This window comes from Crocodylus porosus, unplaced genomic scaffold (assembly GCF_001723895.1).
Source record: "Crocodylus porosus isolate Cpor-Errol unplaced genomic scaffold, CroPor_comp1, whole genome shotgun sequence".
In the NCBI taxonomy this organism is placed as follows: Eukaryota; Metazoa; Chordata; order Crocodylia; family Crocodylidae; genus Crocodylus; species Crocodylus porosus.
This window is the reverse complement of record NW_017728948.1, coordinates 14780006-14802000: the sequence shown is the minus strand read 5'-3', so window position 1 is coordinate 14802000 and position 21995 is coordinate 14780006. Positions and strand designations below refer to the sequence as shown.

At 41.6% G+C, this 21995-nt stretch overlaps 1 protein-coding gene across 1 annotated transcript in view; it reads left to right on the top strand.

Moving 5' to 3' along the window:
- The window catches only part of POLN (DNA polymerase nu), a 215139-nt gene that overhangs the window by 180119 nt on the left and 13025 nt on the right, over positions 1-21995 (top strand). The window contains exon 23 of the mRNA XM_019552905.1: positions 17999-18066. Within this exon, the coding sequence (XP_019408450.1) occupies positions 17999-18066 (68 nt within the window). The remainder of the gene's footprint in view (positions 1-17998; positions 18067-21995) is intronic.

The following is a 21995-nucleotide window of genomic DNA, read 5'->3' as shown; positions in this document are numbered from 1 at the left end:
TTCCCCCGAGTACCACCAGGAGTGACCAGAAATAATGGTCACAAGCTGGCAGAGGGTAGATTTAGGCTAGATATCAGGAGGCGCGACTTCACGGTCAGGGCGGCTAGGGTCTGGAACCAACTTCCAAGAGAAGTGGTGCTGGCCCTTATCCTGGGGGTCTTTAAGAGAAGGTTAGATGAACACCTTGCTGGGGTCGTTTGACCCCACTAATCTTTGCTGCCATGGCAGGGGGTCGGACTAGATGATCTACTCAGGTCCCTTCCGACCCTACAAACTATGAAACTACAGTGCATCAGCAGGAGTGCATGGTCAGGGTGTGTGCTCAGGGCTGTGCTACTAGCATGATGTAGAACAGTGATTCTCAACAACACTGTCATGAGATCCGTTTAAGGGTGCAGCAGAGTGCTGGGCAATATTAGCATGGTCAGGTGTGCAAACATCTATACATGATTCACAAGATAACCCATTGATTTCACATAAGAATTCATGGTGTCAAAACCATTCTGATCCACTGTGGTCTTTCTGAGTTCTTTGCAATAGTAATTGTTCTACTGTTTTTCTCCCATCAAGGAAATGGGATGGTGCTAAATTCAGAAAAGTTATGGAGGGGGGGCCTTGAGTCAGAAAAGTTTGAGAACCCTGGTGTAGACATACCCTGTGATATGCAGGAATAGCGGGAACCTCCCAGGTTTGTGAGTCTAATCCCCTATGCTTAAGAACTACCACTTGTCCAAAAGGGTCCGTGATAACATCCACAAAGCATCAAATACATAAAAGCCTTGAGCGTCTGACAAAAAAGGGGTAGGAGAGGCAATAGTGCCATTGCTTGGCAAAATATACACAAATGTCCCTAAGTTCACCATGCTGGCACCACAGAGGAAGTGAAAGATCCTTAATAGTCCTTACCAGTCTGCCCTAACTTGACACTGTTTATTAGATCCAGTCATTTGAGCACTATATGAAGTGAACAAACAAATGCATGCAGCAATCACTGGCATTTTTCAGGAAAAAATGACATTGTGGAATGGGAAAAATTTAATATAAAACATAAATCAATATTGTAGAGACTGACAGATTTGATGAATATTTTGGCTGTATCACAATGCTTTGTATTCTCTGCGCAATGTGCGTTTCGTTTAAATGCCTTTTTCAGAACCAATAATGCATCTTGGTGCAATAATGTAGAATTAATATTAAAAAGTGATGTGCAAATAAAAAATAGAAATGTCATTCACTGCAGGATGTGTTGAACATCTCATTAACCAGACTTAGAGATGTGTTCAGCACACAGAATAAACAAACAGAACCTAACCCTTTACTTTAAATTATTTTTACATACTGGGAAGTTCTGAAATGCCAAAAACCTCCATACAAATACTGAGCAGGGTCCAAAGCATCTCTGTTGAGTGGCAGTTACCATTTCTTTTAAATTTTTAATTGTTAGGCTGTTGGTAGTCCAGTTATTATACTTAGGTTTAAGTAAGAGAAAGCTGCATCAAATATCTAAAAAGCATGCCTTAACTGGGCTCATGTACTCCCAGAAAAATGGACTCTAGAATCTTACACTAGAATTGGACGGGAAACCTTAGAATCACAGAATCAGTGAGTGGGAAGGGACCTAGACGGATCATCTAGTCCGACCCCCTGCCATGGGCAGGAAGGAGCACTGGGGGCGGCAGGGGTCATAAGACCCCAGCCAGGTGCCTATCCAGTCTCCTCTTGAAGATCTCCAGGGAAGGTGAGAGCACCACCTCTCTGGGAAGCCTATTCCAGGCTCTGGCCACCCTTACAGTGAAGTAGCTCTTCCTAATATCCAGCCTAAACCTATCCTCCCTCAGCTTGTGGCCATTGTTCCTGGTGACTCCAAGGGGGGCCCTGGTGAACTTTATGAGACCTAGAAGGAAATTTTAGAAAATATCTTTTTAGAAGATCTAGGGTTAGATCCTATAAGTGACTTTGATGCCTATAGATTAGGCATAGCTGCATTTAATGTTTAGATGCTTTCCCTTGGAATGTCTAGGCTCCCTGTACAGTGCATGGGAAGTGGTAATCTCCTAGGAATAGTAATCCAGAAAATGCAAATGCTGTTAGCTAGGAGGACATTTTGAGACAGGGATGTAGCTTAAGTCCTGCCATTCTCAAGGACAAAGCCATGTATCCCTTTGTGATTCATGACCCTGAGCCTCCTTCTGCAATGGGTAATGAAGGTGAGGGTGCTAATGCTTCTTTCTAATCCCACAGCCCAGTGGCCCATAGTTTACCCTTTTGCCTGAGGGAATCTGAACCTGCATTTCACAGGCAAATCCCCTACTAGCCTGGAGGTGAGACATTCTGGTGTAAGATTGGTTCCTTCCTGTTGAAGCTGTTCCATTTTGCAAGCAATAATTAACTAGTAATCAGAAATAAGTGGAAAAGTGAGCATGAGACTATCGCCTATTGGACTTCACACTCACCTGGGAAGAGGAAGACCTGGGTTCCATTTTTGCTCTAGTGAATACTTCACATAAAATACTGAACTATTCACCACCTCTTTTTGGTGTTTCATTCAAGGCACACAATAGATGTGTCTGGAGAATGCCTGCCAGGCCAGACTCCACAAGTGAGATAAGAGGGAGAATACTTAGTTTGTGGATCCCAACACTACTTGGGCATCTACCATAGTCCTTTGAATTTAAAATGCCTTTGAATTTAAGATACACCCATGTTTTCTGACTCTAAATTTAAGAAAAAAATAAAATATCAAATAAAGACATGTATCCCTGGTGCATCTACTAGTGTTGTATTTTTTTTCCTAAATATGAATTGAGGAGATGGACCATTTTTTTAAAGAAATATTTCATTTTTTTAAAGTGTGCTATATATATTCAAAGGAATGCTGTCACTGTTGAGTATTGATACATGCACTAGGCAGTCTCAGCAGCAGACCATCAGAGGTGCCTAGGGAACTTGAGTGAGGTTTTTATGACAGGGGTTGAGTGGGGGGATTTAAGGATGTAAATTCTGGTCACCTGTATCCTCACGAGGACTTGGAGTCAGATCCAAACCATTGTCACAGGCACCTAATCAGGACTTTGGCAGAATGTAAGTACTTGGTCCTAGATTAAAAAGAGAATTGGTAAGGTGGATTTGCTTTTTAATTATAATTTGAGTCCTATTTCAATTGCGTGATTTATCATAGTCCTGCTCCTGCCGAAACATTTAGGAGCCTACGATTGTCTTAGGCAATCTAGTGCTTAAACAAGAATGGAGTGAAGTGTAAGAAATGTAGCTATTGTGCATGTTTGTTACAGCTACTGTTTTGCATATGAATGATAGCACCTACAACCCACCTAAGGTCTTTTCAGATTTATAGATGAAGAGTCTGATCCTGCAGATGTACTCTGAATAGCTTTAATGGAGGAGGAGGTTCTGGTCCCTGCTCCCAGCACTATTTATTCATTTGATTTTATACTAGAAGTGCACTGATAAAGATTTTCTTAGCCAATACCAATAGCCAATTATTAACCAGCCATATCGGCCGATACTGATCTGATAACCAATTTACAGGGATGCAGCCTGGCAGCAGGGATGGAGCCATGGGAGGCTCATCCAGGGGCCATGGGGGTGAGGGAGAGGGGTGTTGTGGAGAGGAGTGGCAGCTCCCCGCTGCTGCATGCACCCCCGGGGGAGGCATCGGGGTGGGCGGTGGTGTTGCTGGAAGTGGGGCTTATGGGGAATTTTGAGGTGGCTATAGCCCCCAAAGCCCTCACTAGCACCACCCCTACTCAGGGCCCCAGGGCTCCCAAGGGAAAGGCAGCAAAGCAGAGTTCCTTGAGAAGGGACAGAACTGGGGGGGATTTGGCTATGGCCACCCCAAAATTCCCCATAGCTTGCCCTTAGCCCTCCTCCCAGTGCTGCTGCTGCCATCCACCCTGCACAACTGAGACCACCCCTCCTCGAGCGCAGCCCCAGCCCAGCCCCCGCAACTGGGAAGAGGCTGGTACTGTCCTGGCCCTAAGCCCTCAGCAGGCATCTTGTCCTTGTCCTGCACAGAAATCTGGGGGGTATGTGCCCCCCATGGCTCCTCTGGGTGTGTGCACAGTGGCAGGGAGCTGCCAACCCCCCTCCCTACCCCCGCACCTCCTAGATGAGCTGCCTATGGCTCTGTCCCGCTCCTGGCCCTGGGGTCGCATTCACCACCCTAGCTAGGCACAGTCTGCCCCTGCCCCTGTCCTGCTCCTACCCCTGCCCCACTCCATCCTTCACCATGGGGACCTCTATTTGCACCCCTCACGCCCCTTTCCTCCCCCACACTCTCCCCACCCACCCCCACAGACTTATCAGCAGGAAGCTGCTCTCCAGGCTGCTGGGCTGGGCTGCATTCCTGGCCACGTGCTTGCTGCAGTTGCACGTATGCATGCAGCATTTATCGGTGATGTTATTGGCCCAAAAAAAGCCAATTACCAATTATGTTAATTTTCCTGGTATCGGTACTGATCCGATATGTGACTGATCTATTGGTGTGCCTCTACTTTATACTATCTTTTTTTTTTTTAAAAAAAAGGAAGAATAATCCTGAGGGGAGGGGCCAAAGCCAAAATTCCTCCCTCCCAGGTGAGTGCCTTCATCACTAAGCTAGGATCAAGCTCCCTCCTGCTTGCTCTTTTTCTGGCCCCATTAATCTTGCACTCTTGGCTGCCCAGTGGTTTAGCTTAAACAGAAAGAATAGAGGTTGCTCCCACCCCATTTAGTCTGTAGTCTGGTTCTTGTGAGAAGTGAGAGGTATGTGTTTGAGTCCCTTGATGTTGAGGGCTCTCCAGGGACCTGTGGGGAACCCTGTGGGTTGGTTTACATGGTGCCAGGTGCTGGATCTGGCTTAACATAAACATCCAGCTAATGTGATTATCCCAAATAACAGGTTATCAAAGATGATAGAATAGCTGACCTTCAGTAATGCTCTTCTGTCCAGCTGAGGATGTTTTACTGGTGCCCATCACTACAATTTGAGTGCTAGCACAAAATAATAACTTAGGTAAATCAGTAGTCCATCTTGCATTTCGGTGCAGTGTTATTCCCTAGAGTTTGCTGCCTGATTCCCTGTTAAAATGACCAAAATGTATTTTCTTAATTTTTCCTTTCCTACATTTAATCTTTCCTCTTCTAGTCTTGTCCACACAAAAGCATTATGTGACATTAGACCACAAGGTAATTAACAACACAGTAGCAAATGTGACTGTGCAGTAAGTGCAGACAATCACTGTCATGCTTAACTTTATATCGGGTAGTTCACCAGCTGGCAGCATCAAGAAGTTATTTTTTTCTCTACAAATGTTCAACATTGCAATATTTGACATGTGCTCACATGGTGCAGTTTTCTAATGTAAACATGTCCCTATTTATAGCTCAACCAGTAAAGATATAGGGTAGCCCCAACGGAAGAGCGAATCGAATGTATTAATGCTGTTGCCAGTTTTTCAAGACCAAACAGAAAGATTTCCAGTTCTGGCTAATGTTGGTGTTAGATACAAAGATTTGTCCTTCCAATAGATTCTAAGATATTTTTGATTTTTTAATTATTAAATGAGGCTGCCACAGTATGCTGTTAAAATCTAATTTAATTTAAAGACTTGGGATGTATTTACAATATTGATGTTAGTGTCAGTACACCGATGTAAATGTAGCTTATTTTTAGTCAAAGTACTTTCTGCTAGAAAGTAGTAGTGGGAATGGGAGAATTACAGTAACTAAACATATGCTATCCTCTTTCACTGCCAGGTGAAAGCTTGACTTCCTGAGCAAACTATTTAAATACACAAAGAGAGAGGTATTAGTGTTTCACCTTATTTAAAAAAAAAAATCAGTCATTCTTGTATACAAAAGGTAAATTTGCAAAAATACCTCCCAATAGTCTGCACATCAGCAGCAAATGTAAAGCTGGTGCATGGAACATATTTATCTTGTCCAAGGTAGCTCCCTATTAAACAGCTAGAAGTTCTGAGCATTGAAATCTGCCTTTTCTGAAGTACATTAGCCAGGATATGATGAAAAGGATTATACATTCTGTTTTCAAGCTGTTCCACATGCTTTTTCAGTAAAGGCTGTCCTTTGGACCAATGCTCAGCAAACACTGCAGAATTGTCAGGAGGGCATCTTGCCATCATCACCATGTGTAGTTTTATGTGCAGCAAACCTAGCAATGCGGCTGTAGGTAGTTCTTTATGAGACCCTGGGAAAAGAAGTAATTAAGATCCTGGATGATTCCAGTGCCACTGTAGGAAAGGATAACAATCCTTGGGTAAGTACACTTGGCAAGTTTGTTATTGGGCTGAAGAATAGGAGTGGACAGCAATTGCTGGGGATTGCAGTTGCCAGTGGCATGGTGATTGCTGATTCTTGCTTCCATCACTGGAAGAATCAAAGCAGACCTGGTGACAGGTCAGATGGTTTCCCTAGGTCTTTTACCAGCCACATTCTCCTTGGCAGTCAGTGGCCACTGACGTAAGAGTTCACAGAGGCGCTGACCTGGACACTGACCATTGGTTTCTTCTGATGAAAATGCATCTCCGTGTACATTGTTGCCAGTTAATAGACTTAATTGAACTGTCAGATGGCTTTCTTTTTCAGCTTGTTCAGGGCTGCAGAAACATTAGAGATTGAATGCTGACTCCCTATGTCATCTGAGAAATGAGGTTTTAAGTCTTTGGTGCTAATTGCTGCTACCTTTAGCCACATCCACACAAGCCCAGACATTTGTTTCCCCAGGGACAAGAAGCAGCAGCACACCTTGTGTCACTGCTTCTTGTCCCCGGGAAATGCCCATGCCATGCACCCTCTGGCACGCTTGGTTACCCTGGGTGGAATAAGGGAGGCTGGGGCCTGTAACTGTGCTGACCCCAGCAGCCTTACCTGGGGTCCTGGGGAGCTGCAGCTGTGTCGCCCTTGCAGCTGAGAGTGTTAATCTGTCTGGCTGTGATATTAAGCAGTGGACATCAGCTGAATAGTAAGGAAGCAGCAAAGACAGTTCTGGGGGATGTGGATGGTTGGCTAGTAGTGGCTACACCATATTTTCAGGCACTTTAATGATTCCTATTCAAATGATATGACATCAAGCTTTCCACAGAATTGCAGATCTTCAGAAACTTCATTCTATCCACTTGATTGTATGGCAGTGAAACATGGGTATCAAGAAAGAATGAAGAATGATGGACTGATGTTTTACCAGCTACTCTGCATTAAGTGGCAGGGCAAGTTGAGTAATCAGGACGTTTGTAGCCAAATCCAGTAACAGTCTTCAACAGCATTGATTTGATTTTGGCAGGTTTTTGCCATATTAGAATGAACGTACCTCTCTCAGGGACTGCTGCCACACATTCAGTGACCATATGATCACAACAGGCTTCAGTGGTACACAACAGAACATAGGAAAAGAGGCCTAGAAGGGACCTCAGGAGATCATCTAGGCTAGAAATAGACATTACCAAATAGGAAACCTCAACTTTTCCTACTTATGGAGATGTGCCCTAGAAATCCTGAGGGTGCATGTCTAAGTGGGAAACTCTGACTTTCCATGCTTACAAAGACATGTCCCAAGATTCCTTGGGATGTATCTCTGTAAGCAGGAATACTGGGCGGGCACTCCCAGGGCTTGGCGGGGGAGAGGGGGCTGATCCTGCGCAGGAACTCTTGGAGTATGCAGGATCAGGCCCTTTCCTAGGGCATCAGGAAAGTGCATGCAGTTCCTGGCTCCTTTCATTCTCCCACCACAAAGCAAACAGATATTCTCTGCTACATAGTGGCAAAAATTATTGTATTTACCTGAATCCAAGACAACCCTGAATTTAAGATGACCTCCTAATAACTAGATTCCATACATGGAAAATTTATAAGTTTGATATAATTTTCCATGTATAGAATCTAATTATTGGAGGATCATCTTAAATTTATTCCCACCACTTAAGTGGGGAAAGCGGTGCTAGGGGCAGGCTCTCCACTCTTCAAGGGCCTAGTGTTCTAATGTCTGTTCAGGTGTCTCTGAGTAAGTTTGTTTTTTTTTCTACCAAGAGAACAAACCTAGGAGAAGTCTCCCAGATTTGAACAAGTGTACACAGCCTAAATCTACTTTGTGGTAATTTGAAGCCATTGCTTTGCATCATATATTTTGCAGAGAGAGAGAACATCTCTTCTGCTTTCTGGCAACCTTTCAGATATTTGAAGACTGCTTTCATGTTTCCCTTGAGTCATCTTTTCTCCAGGCTAAACGTGCCTAGTTTTCTCAACACTAAGATCACTAGCAATGGACATAGAACATGACTAGCTGTCAGGCCATAGGCAGTTGGGGCACTAGAGAGTCAGGAGCAAGCAAGTATAGTAAGCAAGAGCCTGAGCTAGAATTATGAGCCAGGGGGTGCAAGAGCAAGAATCGGAGCCAGACTGGAGTCGTGAGCTGACAGGTAGTTTCCAAGGATCTGGCCTAGTCGACTGCTAAGTACAGCAGAGCCACCCAGAGAGGGATGTGCGCTGTTAAGTAGTTTCCTGAGTGCTGAAAGGCCTGCTGCTAATATGCAGGCAGCTATGCCCATGTAGGTAACTGGGGACAGCTGGAAGTAGTTAGGCCACTGGAAGTCAGGTGTACTCAGGGTGAGCTGGAAACTAGTTTGCCTGTTGCCTTAAGCACTGAATACGTGCCTTCCCCCAATCCCCCTCTTGCCTGCAGCAAAAATAAAAGTTGGCAGCTATGCCTGCTGCCCTGACTTCTGACAGTAGCTAGAGACTAATTTTGGTGGCTTTTGCTCTGCAGAGAAACATATGCATTTGTGGGATTTACAGTACTTTGACTGTGATAGCTTCAAATGATTAAATCCTATAGTGGATAAAAGACATCACTGTTAGCAATTCAATTTTACCCCCTTAATTAAGCTGACATCCCACAATAAGGTTTCTGAAGGCCAACTAGAACTCAGCTAGCTAAACCAAAGAATATCAGACTTGACAAGCCTTGTATCTTTTTAGGTTAAAAAGGAAGCAGGAAGAAAACCTTTTCTTTCAATTTTTTTAAGTATCTTCTTCATATAAAAGGAAACAACAGCTAAAAAGGTTGTTGGGGAAACAAATCCAATTTTTGCAAGTGCTTTATTTGAGGGTGATCTGACAGGAATAGTAATTGCAAAACAACTGGTATTTTAAATCTAAATCTGCTCTACTTCTAAAACGTTCTTTTCATTTTCTCCATATTAGCCTCCTCCTATGAGGGTTACTCATAACTATAAGATAGCAATTACAAACCATCCTGTTGAATAACTTTCATTTTACATCTTAGATAAAATGTTGTATTCTTAATTTATTTTAAAAAATCTGATTACTAACTAAGAGTATACTAGCTATTCTACTGAGATTCAGTAAGTAGAATGGTGTTAATTCCATCTAGGCAACAAAATTTCAAATGATAAAGAAAGATCACACGGGGATTTGAAATGAGGGGAAAAGAATTGCCTAGGAATATTAGCACCTAGATCCTCAGTACTTTGCTTTACAGTGGGCGTGTCTACATGAGATGCTAACTGTGCAGTAGCCAAATAATACTGCACAGTAGCATGTAACAGCATGGAAAGTGCTAATATGCTACTGCACTGTAGTGTCACTTAAAAGATATTCACCTGCACTACTGTGCAATAACTCCAGTTACTGCTCATTTATTTAGTACATGCAGTATACTGCACAGTAGTGTCTCATACAGACATGCCCAATATCTATGAAAAGCTGAGCTTATTCTCAGGCTACTCCCCCACCCACCCTACCCCTGAAAAAAAAATAAAAAAAAATAAAAAAATTAAAAAGAATCTTGATGTAGGAAACTGCAGTCTAATGGATCAAGTGACTTGACTTTGATTCCTGCTTTGTCACTGGCATACTGGGTGACCTTGGACAGGTTACTTTGCCTCAGTAGCATTGACTGTCTTTGTAAAATGCTTTGAGGCTGCTGATGAGGAGCTGTGGTTTGCCAAAGATGCAGTTCTTCCTAAATTCTGTTGTTTTTTTTTAAAAAATGGGATATAATCACCTGTACACAACAAATATGGCCCTTCTGTTTGGCATCTCTTTATACACCCTTGTGGAAAACCTGAGGTGCAGTTTCAAAAAGTTCTTTGATTTGTAACAGGAAACTTTGATTCCATATGTTTCACAAAAAAGCTGTACTGTACTATGTAGCATCTAATACCATCCCTCTTTCAGCATTTGGGTACAAAACTTTCCCTTGAATGCAGTATCAGTGGTCTTGTGACAGAAGGTTTAATCTGTTTTGACATGTATGGAAGCTGTACAGTCTCACTGTGGTGTTGATGGCCATTAATTGAATCTGTGGTACTGGGGAATGGCTCTGCTTTTTTATTTAAAGCATATCATGTTTTCAACTAAATTCAGACTTTCACCTGTAGGATCTACTATTGTTTCCAGTGTCAGTCTGAATCTCTAGGTAACTTCACAGAAAGGAAGAAATGACGATAAAGCACCAGGATAAGAATGGGGGGGGGGGTGTTCTGTCGGAACTGTATACTTTCCAGGGGGGTTGTCAGTTTTAGAGGGCTTTATTCACATAGCCTAATCCCTCCTGAAGGATCATAGATCACCACAGTAAGGGTGGGATTTCAGGGGGGAGATTCTAGGTTAGTTCATGAATAACTGAGGGAACCCAAAGCCAGTTCTTTGCTGCTGAACATCTCCTTCTGCACTCATTGCTCAGAACACACCAAAAGCTCATATACTTGTTAAAATGTTCCTAACACTCCCACGCCCGGTCAGCTTTATCTAAAAGTTCCCTCCCCAACCAAACTATTCTTTTGTCAGCTGTTTTCTGTGGCAAATTGAGAAAAAGACTTTTCCCTTTTGTCAAGAAAAATCCTTTCCAGTGCCCAGCTTTTCTGGAGGCCTGATTGAGTATACAAGTTTTTCTTGAAACAGTGTCAGGTTTTTTTGCAGCTGGAAATATCCCTGGTAGCTCTGCAATTCTTGGTGTCACTGTTTCCTAATGATAGAGCAGTTTTCTACTGGCTGGGTTTTGAAGACATTAAGGGGGAGGTGCTTTCAAAACCCTAACATAGATTTATGCAGTGGTGCTCAACCTCTGGCTTTCAGGGCTCCACTTGGGTCCAGAAATTTGGCAGTGGGGCAGCAGTGGAAGCATTAATTGCCATGGCATCACACTGTATTTCCAAACCCATGGGCAGTCCTGCAGGCTGGATGACATCACCCTGCATGCAGGATCATGCCAATGTATGGGGTCACTTCCTGGTTGGATCCAGCATGTGAGGCTGGGCTGGTGCATTGGACGGGGTTATGGCCAGATCCAGTGTGTGGACCATGGCAGGCTGCAGCACAGGAGCCAGGCCAGTGCATGGAGTCAGGACACAGATGGATATGGCACATGAAACAGGGCCAGCACACCTGATCACTGCCGCAGACCAACCCCATGTGCTAACCCTACACTGGATCTGGCCCATAGACCAACCCTGCCCATGGGGTCTGGACTGTGGACTGGGCCTATACCACTAATCCAGCTCATGGGCCAGAAGGTTGAACACTGCTGATATGATGAATTAGTGTGGTGATTATATTCTTTCCTGAATGTTGACATTTATGAATCTGGTTGCCTTTCATATTAATATTAAAAGTACTCCATAAGAAAGATAGGTGCTTACTCATGAATCGCTGGTCTAACTGTAGAGTGTGCTGTATTTGGCAGTATAGCTAAAGAATGAATTAAGAAAATGTAAATGAAAGCCTTAAGAAATATTTGTTATCACCTGCTGAACAAAAGACACAGCTAATCTGTGCCTGGTTTGAAACAGTGAAATTGGCTCATCATTGATTCTAGCAATAGAAGCTATCACAGTCATGATTACTACAGATTTCTAGGCTCTTTTGTATAGGAGCAAATGTATTAATTATCCTGCCAGTTGGACAGTTTAAGGCTAAATTTTTCTCTTAAAATATCTTGCTCACAACTTTCAAGCCTGTAAAAGGCATATGTGTACTGACTAAACTTAGGTAAAAGACACATTAAATGATAAATTGTTATAATCTGTCTTTTGTCTATGCCCATATAATTTAATGTCCCATCCTTTAATGCACAGTATATTATACAAGAACCTTTTATTATCAGTTATAGCTCACTGACAACCCCACAAAGATGTTATATTGCCTTACTATATTGTTTTACTATACCTGTGTGATGCCAAGTTGAAAGAGAAGCAGGAGAAAAAAAGCAGAAGAAATATTAAATTAAGTGGTTAGGTAAAAGGTTAATAGAGAATATGGTTCATCATGGTAGAGAATGTGATTCACAATGTACCACTTCCACAAAGTATCCAAACTAGGAAACTGTATTTGTTCACTTCACATCTGAACGGTGTCTTTCATCTGAAAGTCAAAGAATTTTTCAGGTGTTAACTTCTTAAATATCACAACACAGCTGTAGGGTAAGTATTAGGGCTGTGCAAAATTTTGCCGACCGTTTCATTTTGACGCTGTTTCGACTTATTTCGAGGTCGAAACAGCAACATCGAAATGAAACAAAGGGCTTTGAAACAGCCTCGAAACAAAATGAGGCTAGTTGAAACCTTTAGAAAGTCTAAACGTTTCGACCATAGCGCTGGGGATGGGAAGTCAGGCCAGCTGGGCTGACTCCCTGCCCCCGGCCCTATCTAACCTTGGATAAATCACCTGGACTGGACATTTCTAGGATGGAAGACGCAAGAACAAGTTACTGCAAGGTAAGCTAAGGTGTGAATTTATGCACATTGGTATTTACCATAGAGCAGGCAGTGTGCAAGCTCTTACTCATCACGCAAATAAATAAATAAACACACAGTAATTAGTCATCACAATAAATAAAGCTTTTCTCACATAATAAATGTGAGGGAACTTACCTAGCTTTCTTTGTGAGGCAGGCTACCTGACATTTATTGTGGGGTAAGTGTGTGCATGCAGGGAGGTTACCCCAGAGTAGCTGGTACATTTTATGTTCACACTCTACCTTCCCTCGCAAGAACTTGCCTCTAGGGCTCTCACCCTTTGCCAAAATGTGCCCGTGCCAAACTTGGTCTGATTGGACTGAATTCAGTTTTGCCATTCACTTCAGTAGGAGAAGTTGGACTAATGCTGAACATTTTTGGAAATCCCAGCCACCTCTTTGCGCCCACCATTGGTAAAAAGGGGATAATACCATTTTGTTCTGTTTTTCTATTTCACTTCTCTGTGAAGGGACTGAATCCCACTGTATGTATATTCAAGCTCTGGGGCAGTAGCTACCTACCATAAATACAAATAATAACCAGTGTTGTTTTCAACATATTTATCATGGTTAATAACTTTCATTTACTGTATTGAATTACAGTGGAACCAGAAGTTTTATAAGTAAAGATTTGTATCTTTTAATATTTCATCTGAATAGTGGAGAGGCAGCTAATACGATGATTAATTTATTTATATTGTAAATGATAACTTTTCATCTAGCTGTGTTCTCTTGATACAGATGATCACTCTTTTCCCCTCCATTTTTTTCTGTATCCTGTCCCAGTTTTCTCTAAGAAATATGTTAATCTGTTTCACTCTTCTTCTGATTGTGATGTGACTAATAATTTAAGATCTATTATTAGATCTCACCACACTGTTAGTAAATGTCACATTGTAATTTTAAAGCAGTGTGAAACTTTTTTAGGATATTTTCCCTAAAGCTGTTAAAAGTAGTAGCTATTTTAATGTTTCAGTCATGTCTGAAGAAATAACTTACTTGAAAACTTATTAGTTCTTAATAAAACTATATAGTGGGTATAGAATTTTACATGTAATATGTGAAGTGCTCAGAAATGGAGAATAAAGGTGGCATTTGGCTTTTTTTAAAGAAATGTAATAACTCCAAGAGAGAGAGTAAATTTGATAGGATTGCAATATGATCTAATAGAACATTACTTTAGCTGCTACTTTTGGCATGTGCGTGGGAGTTTGACTCAAAGAATACATATGCCAGATTCAATCCTTTCTGCTTTGGAAATGCTTCAGTAGAATTTGTTGTATTAATTATTGCTGCTGTGGTTGTGTGAATGCACCCTAAATGAGGATTAGGTTCTCACTGCTAAACTCTGAGTAAATGAATAAGAAAAACCAATCCCTGTGCTGGAGAGTTCACAGTCTAAGATTTAAGCACTACACAACAATTAAATGGACAAATGGGAGGAATGGAGGTCAGAACAAGGCAACTGTTGAGTCAGGTATGTTTCCTAAGTAATTGCAGGAGTCTCAGGGACTGATCGTATTGTAGATCTCCCTAAACTAGCTTAAGCTAGTCATCTTGGATTCCAGAAGCAGTGTAGCTGCAGCAGCACAGAGCTTAGCCGAATATTTACTCAATTTCTCAAGTAGTCTTGAGTATTTACCCAATCTTCTAAGTAGCTTTTGCAGCCTGCACTGAGCTCTGTGCTTCTGTAGCCACACTTACCCATAATTTGAACTGTCTAGTTTACATCCTGCTCAGATATGCCAACATTATGTTGTAGTCATAGCGATGAATACATGGTAGACTGCCTTGGCAGTCAGTCGCTACCAGCTGGCAGAAGGCAGGGCAGTGTGGCACTTAAGAGGTAGAAGCTTTCGTAGGCGACAGCCTACTTTGTCAGATGTTTCATAGCATAGCATGTGTCAGCTACTTCATAGCATCTGATGAAGTAAGCTTATGCTTCTTTGAACCAGGTAGTCTCTAAGGCTAGGGACATATGTTACGTACAAACTGGTTTAAGTGATCAGAAACTAGTTTAAACCTGTAACAGAACAGATGTTCAGTGCACAAACCAGTTTGAAAATGGCTGAAACTGGTTTGAGATCAATGTGGTTGAATGTAGTAGTATCAGACTTAACTGATTTGGGTCAAACCGGTTTATGCAATGTCTGTCCCAGACCCCTGAGTGCCTTACATAGACACCTCTCAGCATTAGCCAGCAGACTACATGCTGGCTATGGTCTGTGCTGTGGCAGATGGAACAAAGACAAAATCAGTGAGTAGCTGGTAATGTGTCTCTGTTATTTTCTTAATGGGCTGATAAACACTGAGTTAGGGGTGATAAACACTGTTATCAACAGCTTGCTGGGTGGGTCAGGAGGGGAGGGAAACCCTTTCCTAATCAGAGCATCCTGCTGGGCCCTGGCCACACCGCCCTCAGATCAGCACTGTTGAAGGGAAGGGAGGGCTGCTCTAGCACCCCCCCAGCTTCTAGCCTGAGCCACTGCAGGCATGTGTCTGCATTTCTGGGATGTTTGCGTGGTTATAAACTGATTCAGCCTAGCCAGGTTAGATGAACCTGCAAAGATTGAATCAATTCAGGCTCAGGCTTTTTGAATGGCTGTCCCTAGCCTAAGGCAGTGATTCTTAGCTACGGTGCTGCTCATTATTAGCCTCACTGTTAGATGTTCAGACACCTACGTTTGATTTGCAAGATAGTCAGAGATGTTCAAATATGAATCTTTAGGATTCATAGAACATGTTGTTGTTTTCCTGAGTTTTTTTGTAACAGAAGAATTGCTTTATTATTGCTGGCACTTTTTGAGGCGTGCTTTGAGTCTAACAACATTTAAGGATCACTGTTCTTAAGTGCCACCCTGTCCTGCTTTCTGCCTGACTTCAGTCTAATATGGCTGACTGCTTCTCTCTACCAACTGATAATGATTGTTACAATGCTGGTAATATAAAATGAAACTTCTTTCACTCCTGTGTTGAATAGTCTTCTGTAGACCTCGCACCTACTGACTTTTTAGGGAAAAATATTTTTGGGGTATGTGGGTGTTAGGTTTTATGACAGTAAAGAAGGCGTTAACATGGGATTAGAGAGAGACAGAAGAGGGATTAAGTACACATGAAATTATGAGAATTTATTTAAGGGAAAATGGAAGCAGAGGAGAAGGTAGCTCTCCTTGGGAGGCTAATGTAATAGGCTCAAGACACCTATAAGTCAACAGACACTAGAAGTGGCTGAAATAGAGTCTATCTTTAAAAAGTGAGGAATTATAGACTAGCCATCCTAACAACCAGTCCCAGTAAGATGTTAAAATAAATATACAAACAACCAGTTTGTAAGCACCTAGAACATAACAAGGTCATAAGTAACAGCAAACATGGATTTGTTGAGAACAAATCATGTAAAACCACCTTAGTTTCCTTCTATGTTAACAGGCCTTTTGGATATATTTTAAAATAGATGTAAAATATATGAACTTTCAGTAAGTCATCTGACACTGTCCAACATGCTGTTTTCATGTGCAAATTAGGTAAATATGTCCAGATGGAACTAGTGAGATGGGTATGCAACTGGATGGATAACCATGTGCAAAGCCATGTCAATGGCTCACTCTAAACCTGAAAGGCAGCATTAAGTGGGGTTCTAGGGAGATCTGTCCTGGGTCTGGTACTAGTCAATATTCAATGACTTGGATGGTGTGATGGAGTATACATTAAATTTGCAGGCAACACCAAGTGGGGAGGGTTTGCAAGCTCTTGGCAGGACAAGATTAGAATTCCAAATTATCTTGCGAAGTTGCCTCAAATAAGTAAGAAGCAATTCAGCAGAGACAAATGCAAAGTACAAGACTTTCTATAAGAAAAATCAACTCTATAAATACAAATTGGAGAAAAACTGGCTAGACAGTAGGTTTGCAGAGACAGTGTTAGGGACGACCACAGATTACAAACCGAACATGAATCAACAGTGTTCTATAGTTGTGAAAAAAAAATGGTATGAGAGACATAAACAAGTATCACATGCAAGACATTTGATGTAATCCTTACATTGGTAAGTGTTCAGCTGGGTTTTTTTGTTCACTTTTGGACATAATGCTTCAAGATATATGTGGACTAGCTGAAAAGAATCCACAGGTCTCTCCCGAAACAATCTAGTGTCTAGAAAAGAAAAACTATGAGGAAAAGCTGTTTAGTTTAGAGAAAATAAGTCTTCAAATATGTAAAGACTGTTGTGAAGAGTAACGTTTTATAAATTGTTCTCCTTGTCCGTTGGGGACTGGACAAAAGGTAATAGGCTTACATTCTGAAATGGAAGACTTAGGTTAGTTATCAGAAATATGTACTAAATGTAAGGATAGTTGAGCACTGGAATAGGTTATGTAAGGCAATGAGTGCCAACATTTTTGGTAGGCATGCCAAAAATTAGTCCTACACGCTCCCAGCATGCACTCCAGTCCTCTCCTTGTATCTGATCTGCTGCTCTGCTTTCTATTTGCCCTTTCAGTTCCCTGCCTGCTTTGCTGCTCATTCTGTTTCTTGCTCTGTGCTCATTACTCAGCCTGCTTCTCTGATTTCTGCTTCCTGCCCTATCTGCTGTTGCCCTGCTTTATCCCTTCCACAATCTGTCTTGTGCCACTTAACAGCTGCCCGTGCCACTTGTGGCATGCATGCTGCAGTTTGGGCACCCCTGGTGTCAGGAATCTCCATTGCTGGCAGTTTCTAAGAGGAGGTTAGACAAACACTGGTTAGAAATTGCCTAAGCAGAACTGATTCTGTTTTGGAGCAGGAGAATAGTCTGGATAGATGACTTTTCAAGGTCCCTTCCATTCGTACACTCTGTGATGGTGGTCCTAATGCTGCACACTTTATATCAGTGTAACAGTGCTTCTGCTACAATACCCTATTCCTCCAACTTGAATGAAATAAGATACAACGCTGCAGTGTGCGTGTACTAGGGCTTGTGCTAGCACAACTAAGTTGGTCATAAATATTGCCATTACATCCCTGACTGATATAGCTATGTCAGTAAAAGTTTTTATGGAAGACTTGGTCCACATGTTAAAAAATGCAAAAGACATGTCTTTATTTTCTAGGGGTGATTTAATTCATTTTCATATCTGCATTTTTATCGTAGCAAAGCTTGCACAGTGATCTGAATTGAAGTATTTTATGCTATCACAGTTAGGAGCATAATGCCAAAGACATCTCAAAGCTCTGTAACATTGCATTTCTTTTCAGGTTAATTGCCCAAATTCATGATGAGTTGTTGTTTGAAGTAGAAGATTCTCAAATTCAGGAGTTTTCAGGTTAGTGGAAATGAAAGCATTTTTTTCTTTTTACAATATTTTCAATTTTGATTTCTTAAAGGATAAAAATTTGACATAAGAATAAGAACTATATTGCTCTTCATGATTTTAAAACGCGTACAATTCAGACTTCTGAGGCTTTTCCAACAGTGGCTGGGTGATGCACAATATTTAAAATACTGCAGCTCATCTGGAGTTAATCAAAATACTGCATAAATGAGTGAACAAATCCTGAAAAGAAAAATAAAAACAATGTTTGGATCTCAAAAATGGAAAAATAGTAAAGGTTTCTGTAAGGACTTGAAGGACCTGAAAGAGGGAGAAAATAATTTTTAAACCAGTGATTTGAAAGAGAAGACAGTTTGATAAACATAAGGAATTCATAAAGAAATAATGAAATCATGAACGTGGTTAATTCTCATTGATTTCATGGGTTTTTTTTCTGCTTGGTCTTTTTTGCATTGGTCTTTCATGATGGACCCTTTATGATGGAACTCTTTATATTAGATTCTAGCCTAAATTTGCACTTCCTATTTTGTGGTAGTTCCAAGCATTCTTCCGTAAACCAGAGATTCTCTGCATCTGGTGCAAATTTAGCTAGGCAGTAAGGGGCACTTCTTAGGCTGTTGGTCCCTTCTCTAGTGAAATTATTTTTGAGGCACTAAACATTTATTCACAAACTTCAGTTGAGTACAGAGCTCAACAATACCCTCTTTGGCTAAAATAATCTTATCTTCTACTAAGTGGCACATGAAATATTTTTTACTTTAATCTAAGCTTTCCAAATAAAAATACGTTGGCCTTTCTTTGTTGTGTTAATTTAAGCAATGTTATTTACCTTATCAGTCTCATTTCATCACTTATTCCCCTTATACATAGTATTTTGGAGTTGGAACATTTAACTCTTCATGCAGTCTAAACAAAGAACCTGAGAAATATTTAAGCACAATTTACTGGGGGCAATGTTAGTGAATTAGGTTAATACGTTAACATTTGGCCTCTCAATACTGGCGTTCAAATCTGGCTTTAATTATAAAGCCACCATACAATTCAGCACAGATTGCTGTGTCTACTCTGGAGAGGCAACTCACGGTATTTTTAGGGTAATTTCTTTGTTTACAAAATGTACAGAGGTCACACTTTGTATGCAGGCAACTCTTCACAAAAACCTCAGCTAAAGTGTAAATTCCCCACTCATCTAATCTATTCTCTTGAGGTTTTTTGTCTCCTGGAATCATACTACTTAAACACTGTTGGTGTATCTGCACTGCATTGTAGTACAGGGATACCCAAACTATTTTGGGTATTGGAAACAGCATAACCAAGGGAACATGAAATTCTGCCAGACTAATTTACCTTCTCCCTTAAGTTCTCTAATGTCATAATACTTACTATTACTGTGGAAATTAAGAGTCCCTGTACTAAGTGACTAAAACATCTCTGTCATGCTAAGCTCTCCCAGAAAACCTGGGGAAAGATTTTTTTTTCTTGTCAAAACACTAGTTTGCAGAAGAATGATGCAGAGAAGGCTGAAGTATTTAATTCATTTTTTATTTCAGTCTTCATAAATAAAGTCAGCTACCATATGATGAGTGCAGTTGGTATCAAAGATAAGAAAGAAGACAAACAGCCTAAAGTAGTGGAAGAACAGGTTAGGGATTACTTAGAGAAGCTAGATATTTTTCAACTAAGCAGGGTCCAATGGGATACACTCTAAGGCATTGAAAGAATTGCCTGAGGTACTTTAGGGCCATTGGCTATCTTTTCTGAGAACTCATGGAGGTCAGATGAGTTCCTGGATGATTAGCAAAGGGCAGATATAGCGTTCATCTTTAAGAAAGGGAAGAAGAAGGATCTAGGAAACTAAAGATAAGTCAATCTGACCTCCATATCTGGAAAGAACATGGAGCAAGTCCTCAAGGAATCTGTTGTCAGTGGTGATACATAGGGGCTACATGGGGGTGCACGTGCACCCCCTGAGCGCTGGTGCACCCCCTGACCAGCTGCACTTGCTGCTTAGGCGATGGGCAGGGGGGGCAGGCAGGAGTGTCGGTGCCCCCTCTGCAAGCGCTGGCCGAGGAGTGGAGTGTTGCACTCCTTTGCATTTCTGGAAGTGGCTGCAGTGATCAGCCACAGCGATCGGCCATGGGGGACACCCCCCCAGTTGCTGACTGGTTGCTGGGGGGGCATGTGGTCCCTCCTTCCCCCACTTCAAGGCAGCCACCAGTTGCCCATGTCTGATGTGAATCACCTAAAGGAAAACAAGAATATCAGGAATAATCATCATGGATTGACAAAGAGCAAGTAATGCTTGACCACCTGATTTTCTTCTCTAATAGAGTGACAGGCTCTATGAATGACACAATGTACCTTGTGGATGTGATGTACCTTGTGGATGTGATATACCTTGACTTTAGCAAGGCCTTCAACAGTCTCCCACAACATTTTCATTAATAAAATAAGAAAATACCACAGTACTCAGTGAGTGCGTAAACATGAGGCGCTACTGTGCAGTCGTTACTGCACATTTATTTATTACTTGTATTAGCTAATACTAAATAAATGCGCAGTAACCAGTAATGCTGGTGAACGTCTTTTAGGTGACCTAAATAATACTGTGCAGTAGTGTATTAGCACTGTCCGTGCTGTGATGTATTACTGCACGCTATTTTTCAGCTACTGCGCAGTCAGTGTGTCATGTAGACGCAACCAGTGAGTAGTCCTCAATGGCTCAATGTCAAGTCGGGGTCCTCAGCGGTCTGTTATGAGTTTGGTATTGTTTAACTTTTTCATTAGTATTATGAATGATGTGTTTGAGTGTACACTTAGCAAATTTATGGATGACACCAAGTTCGGTGAATTTGCTGACAATTTTGGAGGGTAGGGCTAAGATCCAAAATGAAGTGGATAGACCAGAAAAATGGTCTGCAATCCACCAAATGCAATCAAATAAGGACAAGTACAAAGTCCTGGACTTGGAACGGAATAACTGGATGCACAAATACAGGCTAGGGAATCATTGGCTAAGCTGCAGTACTACAGAGAAGGACCTGGCAGTTACAATGGACCTTGAGCTGAATATGAGCCAACAGTGTAGTATGCTCTTGTTGCAAAAGAAGACAACAGCATATTGGGTTGTATTAACAGGAATATCATTTGCAAAGCTAGGGAAGTAATTCTTCCTCTCTTCAGCACTTGTGAGGCCTTACCTGGAGTACTGCAACCAATTTTGGACCCCACACTTCAAGAAGGTTGTGGAAAGATTGGGACGAAACCAGTGGAGAAGAACAGAAAGTACTAGAATTCTGGGAAGCATGGTTTGTGAGGAAAGGCTGCAAAAACTAGGATTATTTGCTCTGCAGAAGAAAAGGCTAAAGATGGATTTGATAACAATCTTCAAATATTCTACATACCAGAGGGACAATTATAAAGAGGTTGGAATAAGCCTTTTCTCTGTTGCTGTAGGGAACAGGACTAGGAGCAATGGCTTCAAACTGCAGCAGAGAAAATTTAGTTTGTAGCCTGTGAAGAACTTTCTGACTGCAAGGGTAGATAAGCATTGGAACAAGCTGCGCAGAGAAGTTGTAGCATCTCCATCCCTGGAAACCAAGGGATGATGCAGGTACTGTTGTTGGCTTAGACCCCAGTATCGCACTAGGGTTCTCTGTCACCAGTCTTGATCACACAGGAAGTGAGCAAGCAGGACAGTTTTTCAGCAGAGTTCTCTGTCTTTCCAGGGAAATGGTATGGAGATACTGTCAGTTCCTAAGCAGTTTATCTTCTGTGTTAAATACTGAGTAAATGGACAACAGACTCATTAGCATGAGTGTGAAGCTGTCTGTAACTATCTTATAGTTTTTAGCAAAGACTTTATATTATTTTCCCTTTTCTGTATAACTGCCGCGCGGCACTCTCACATTTATGTAACC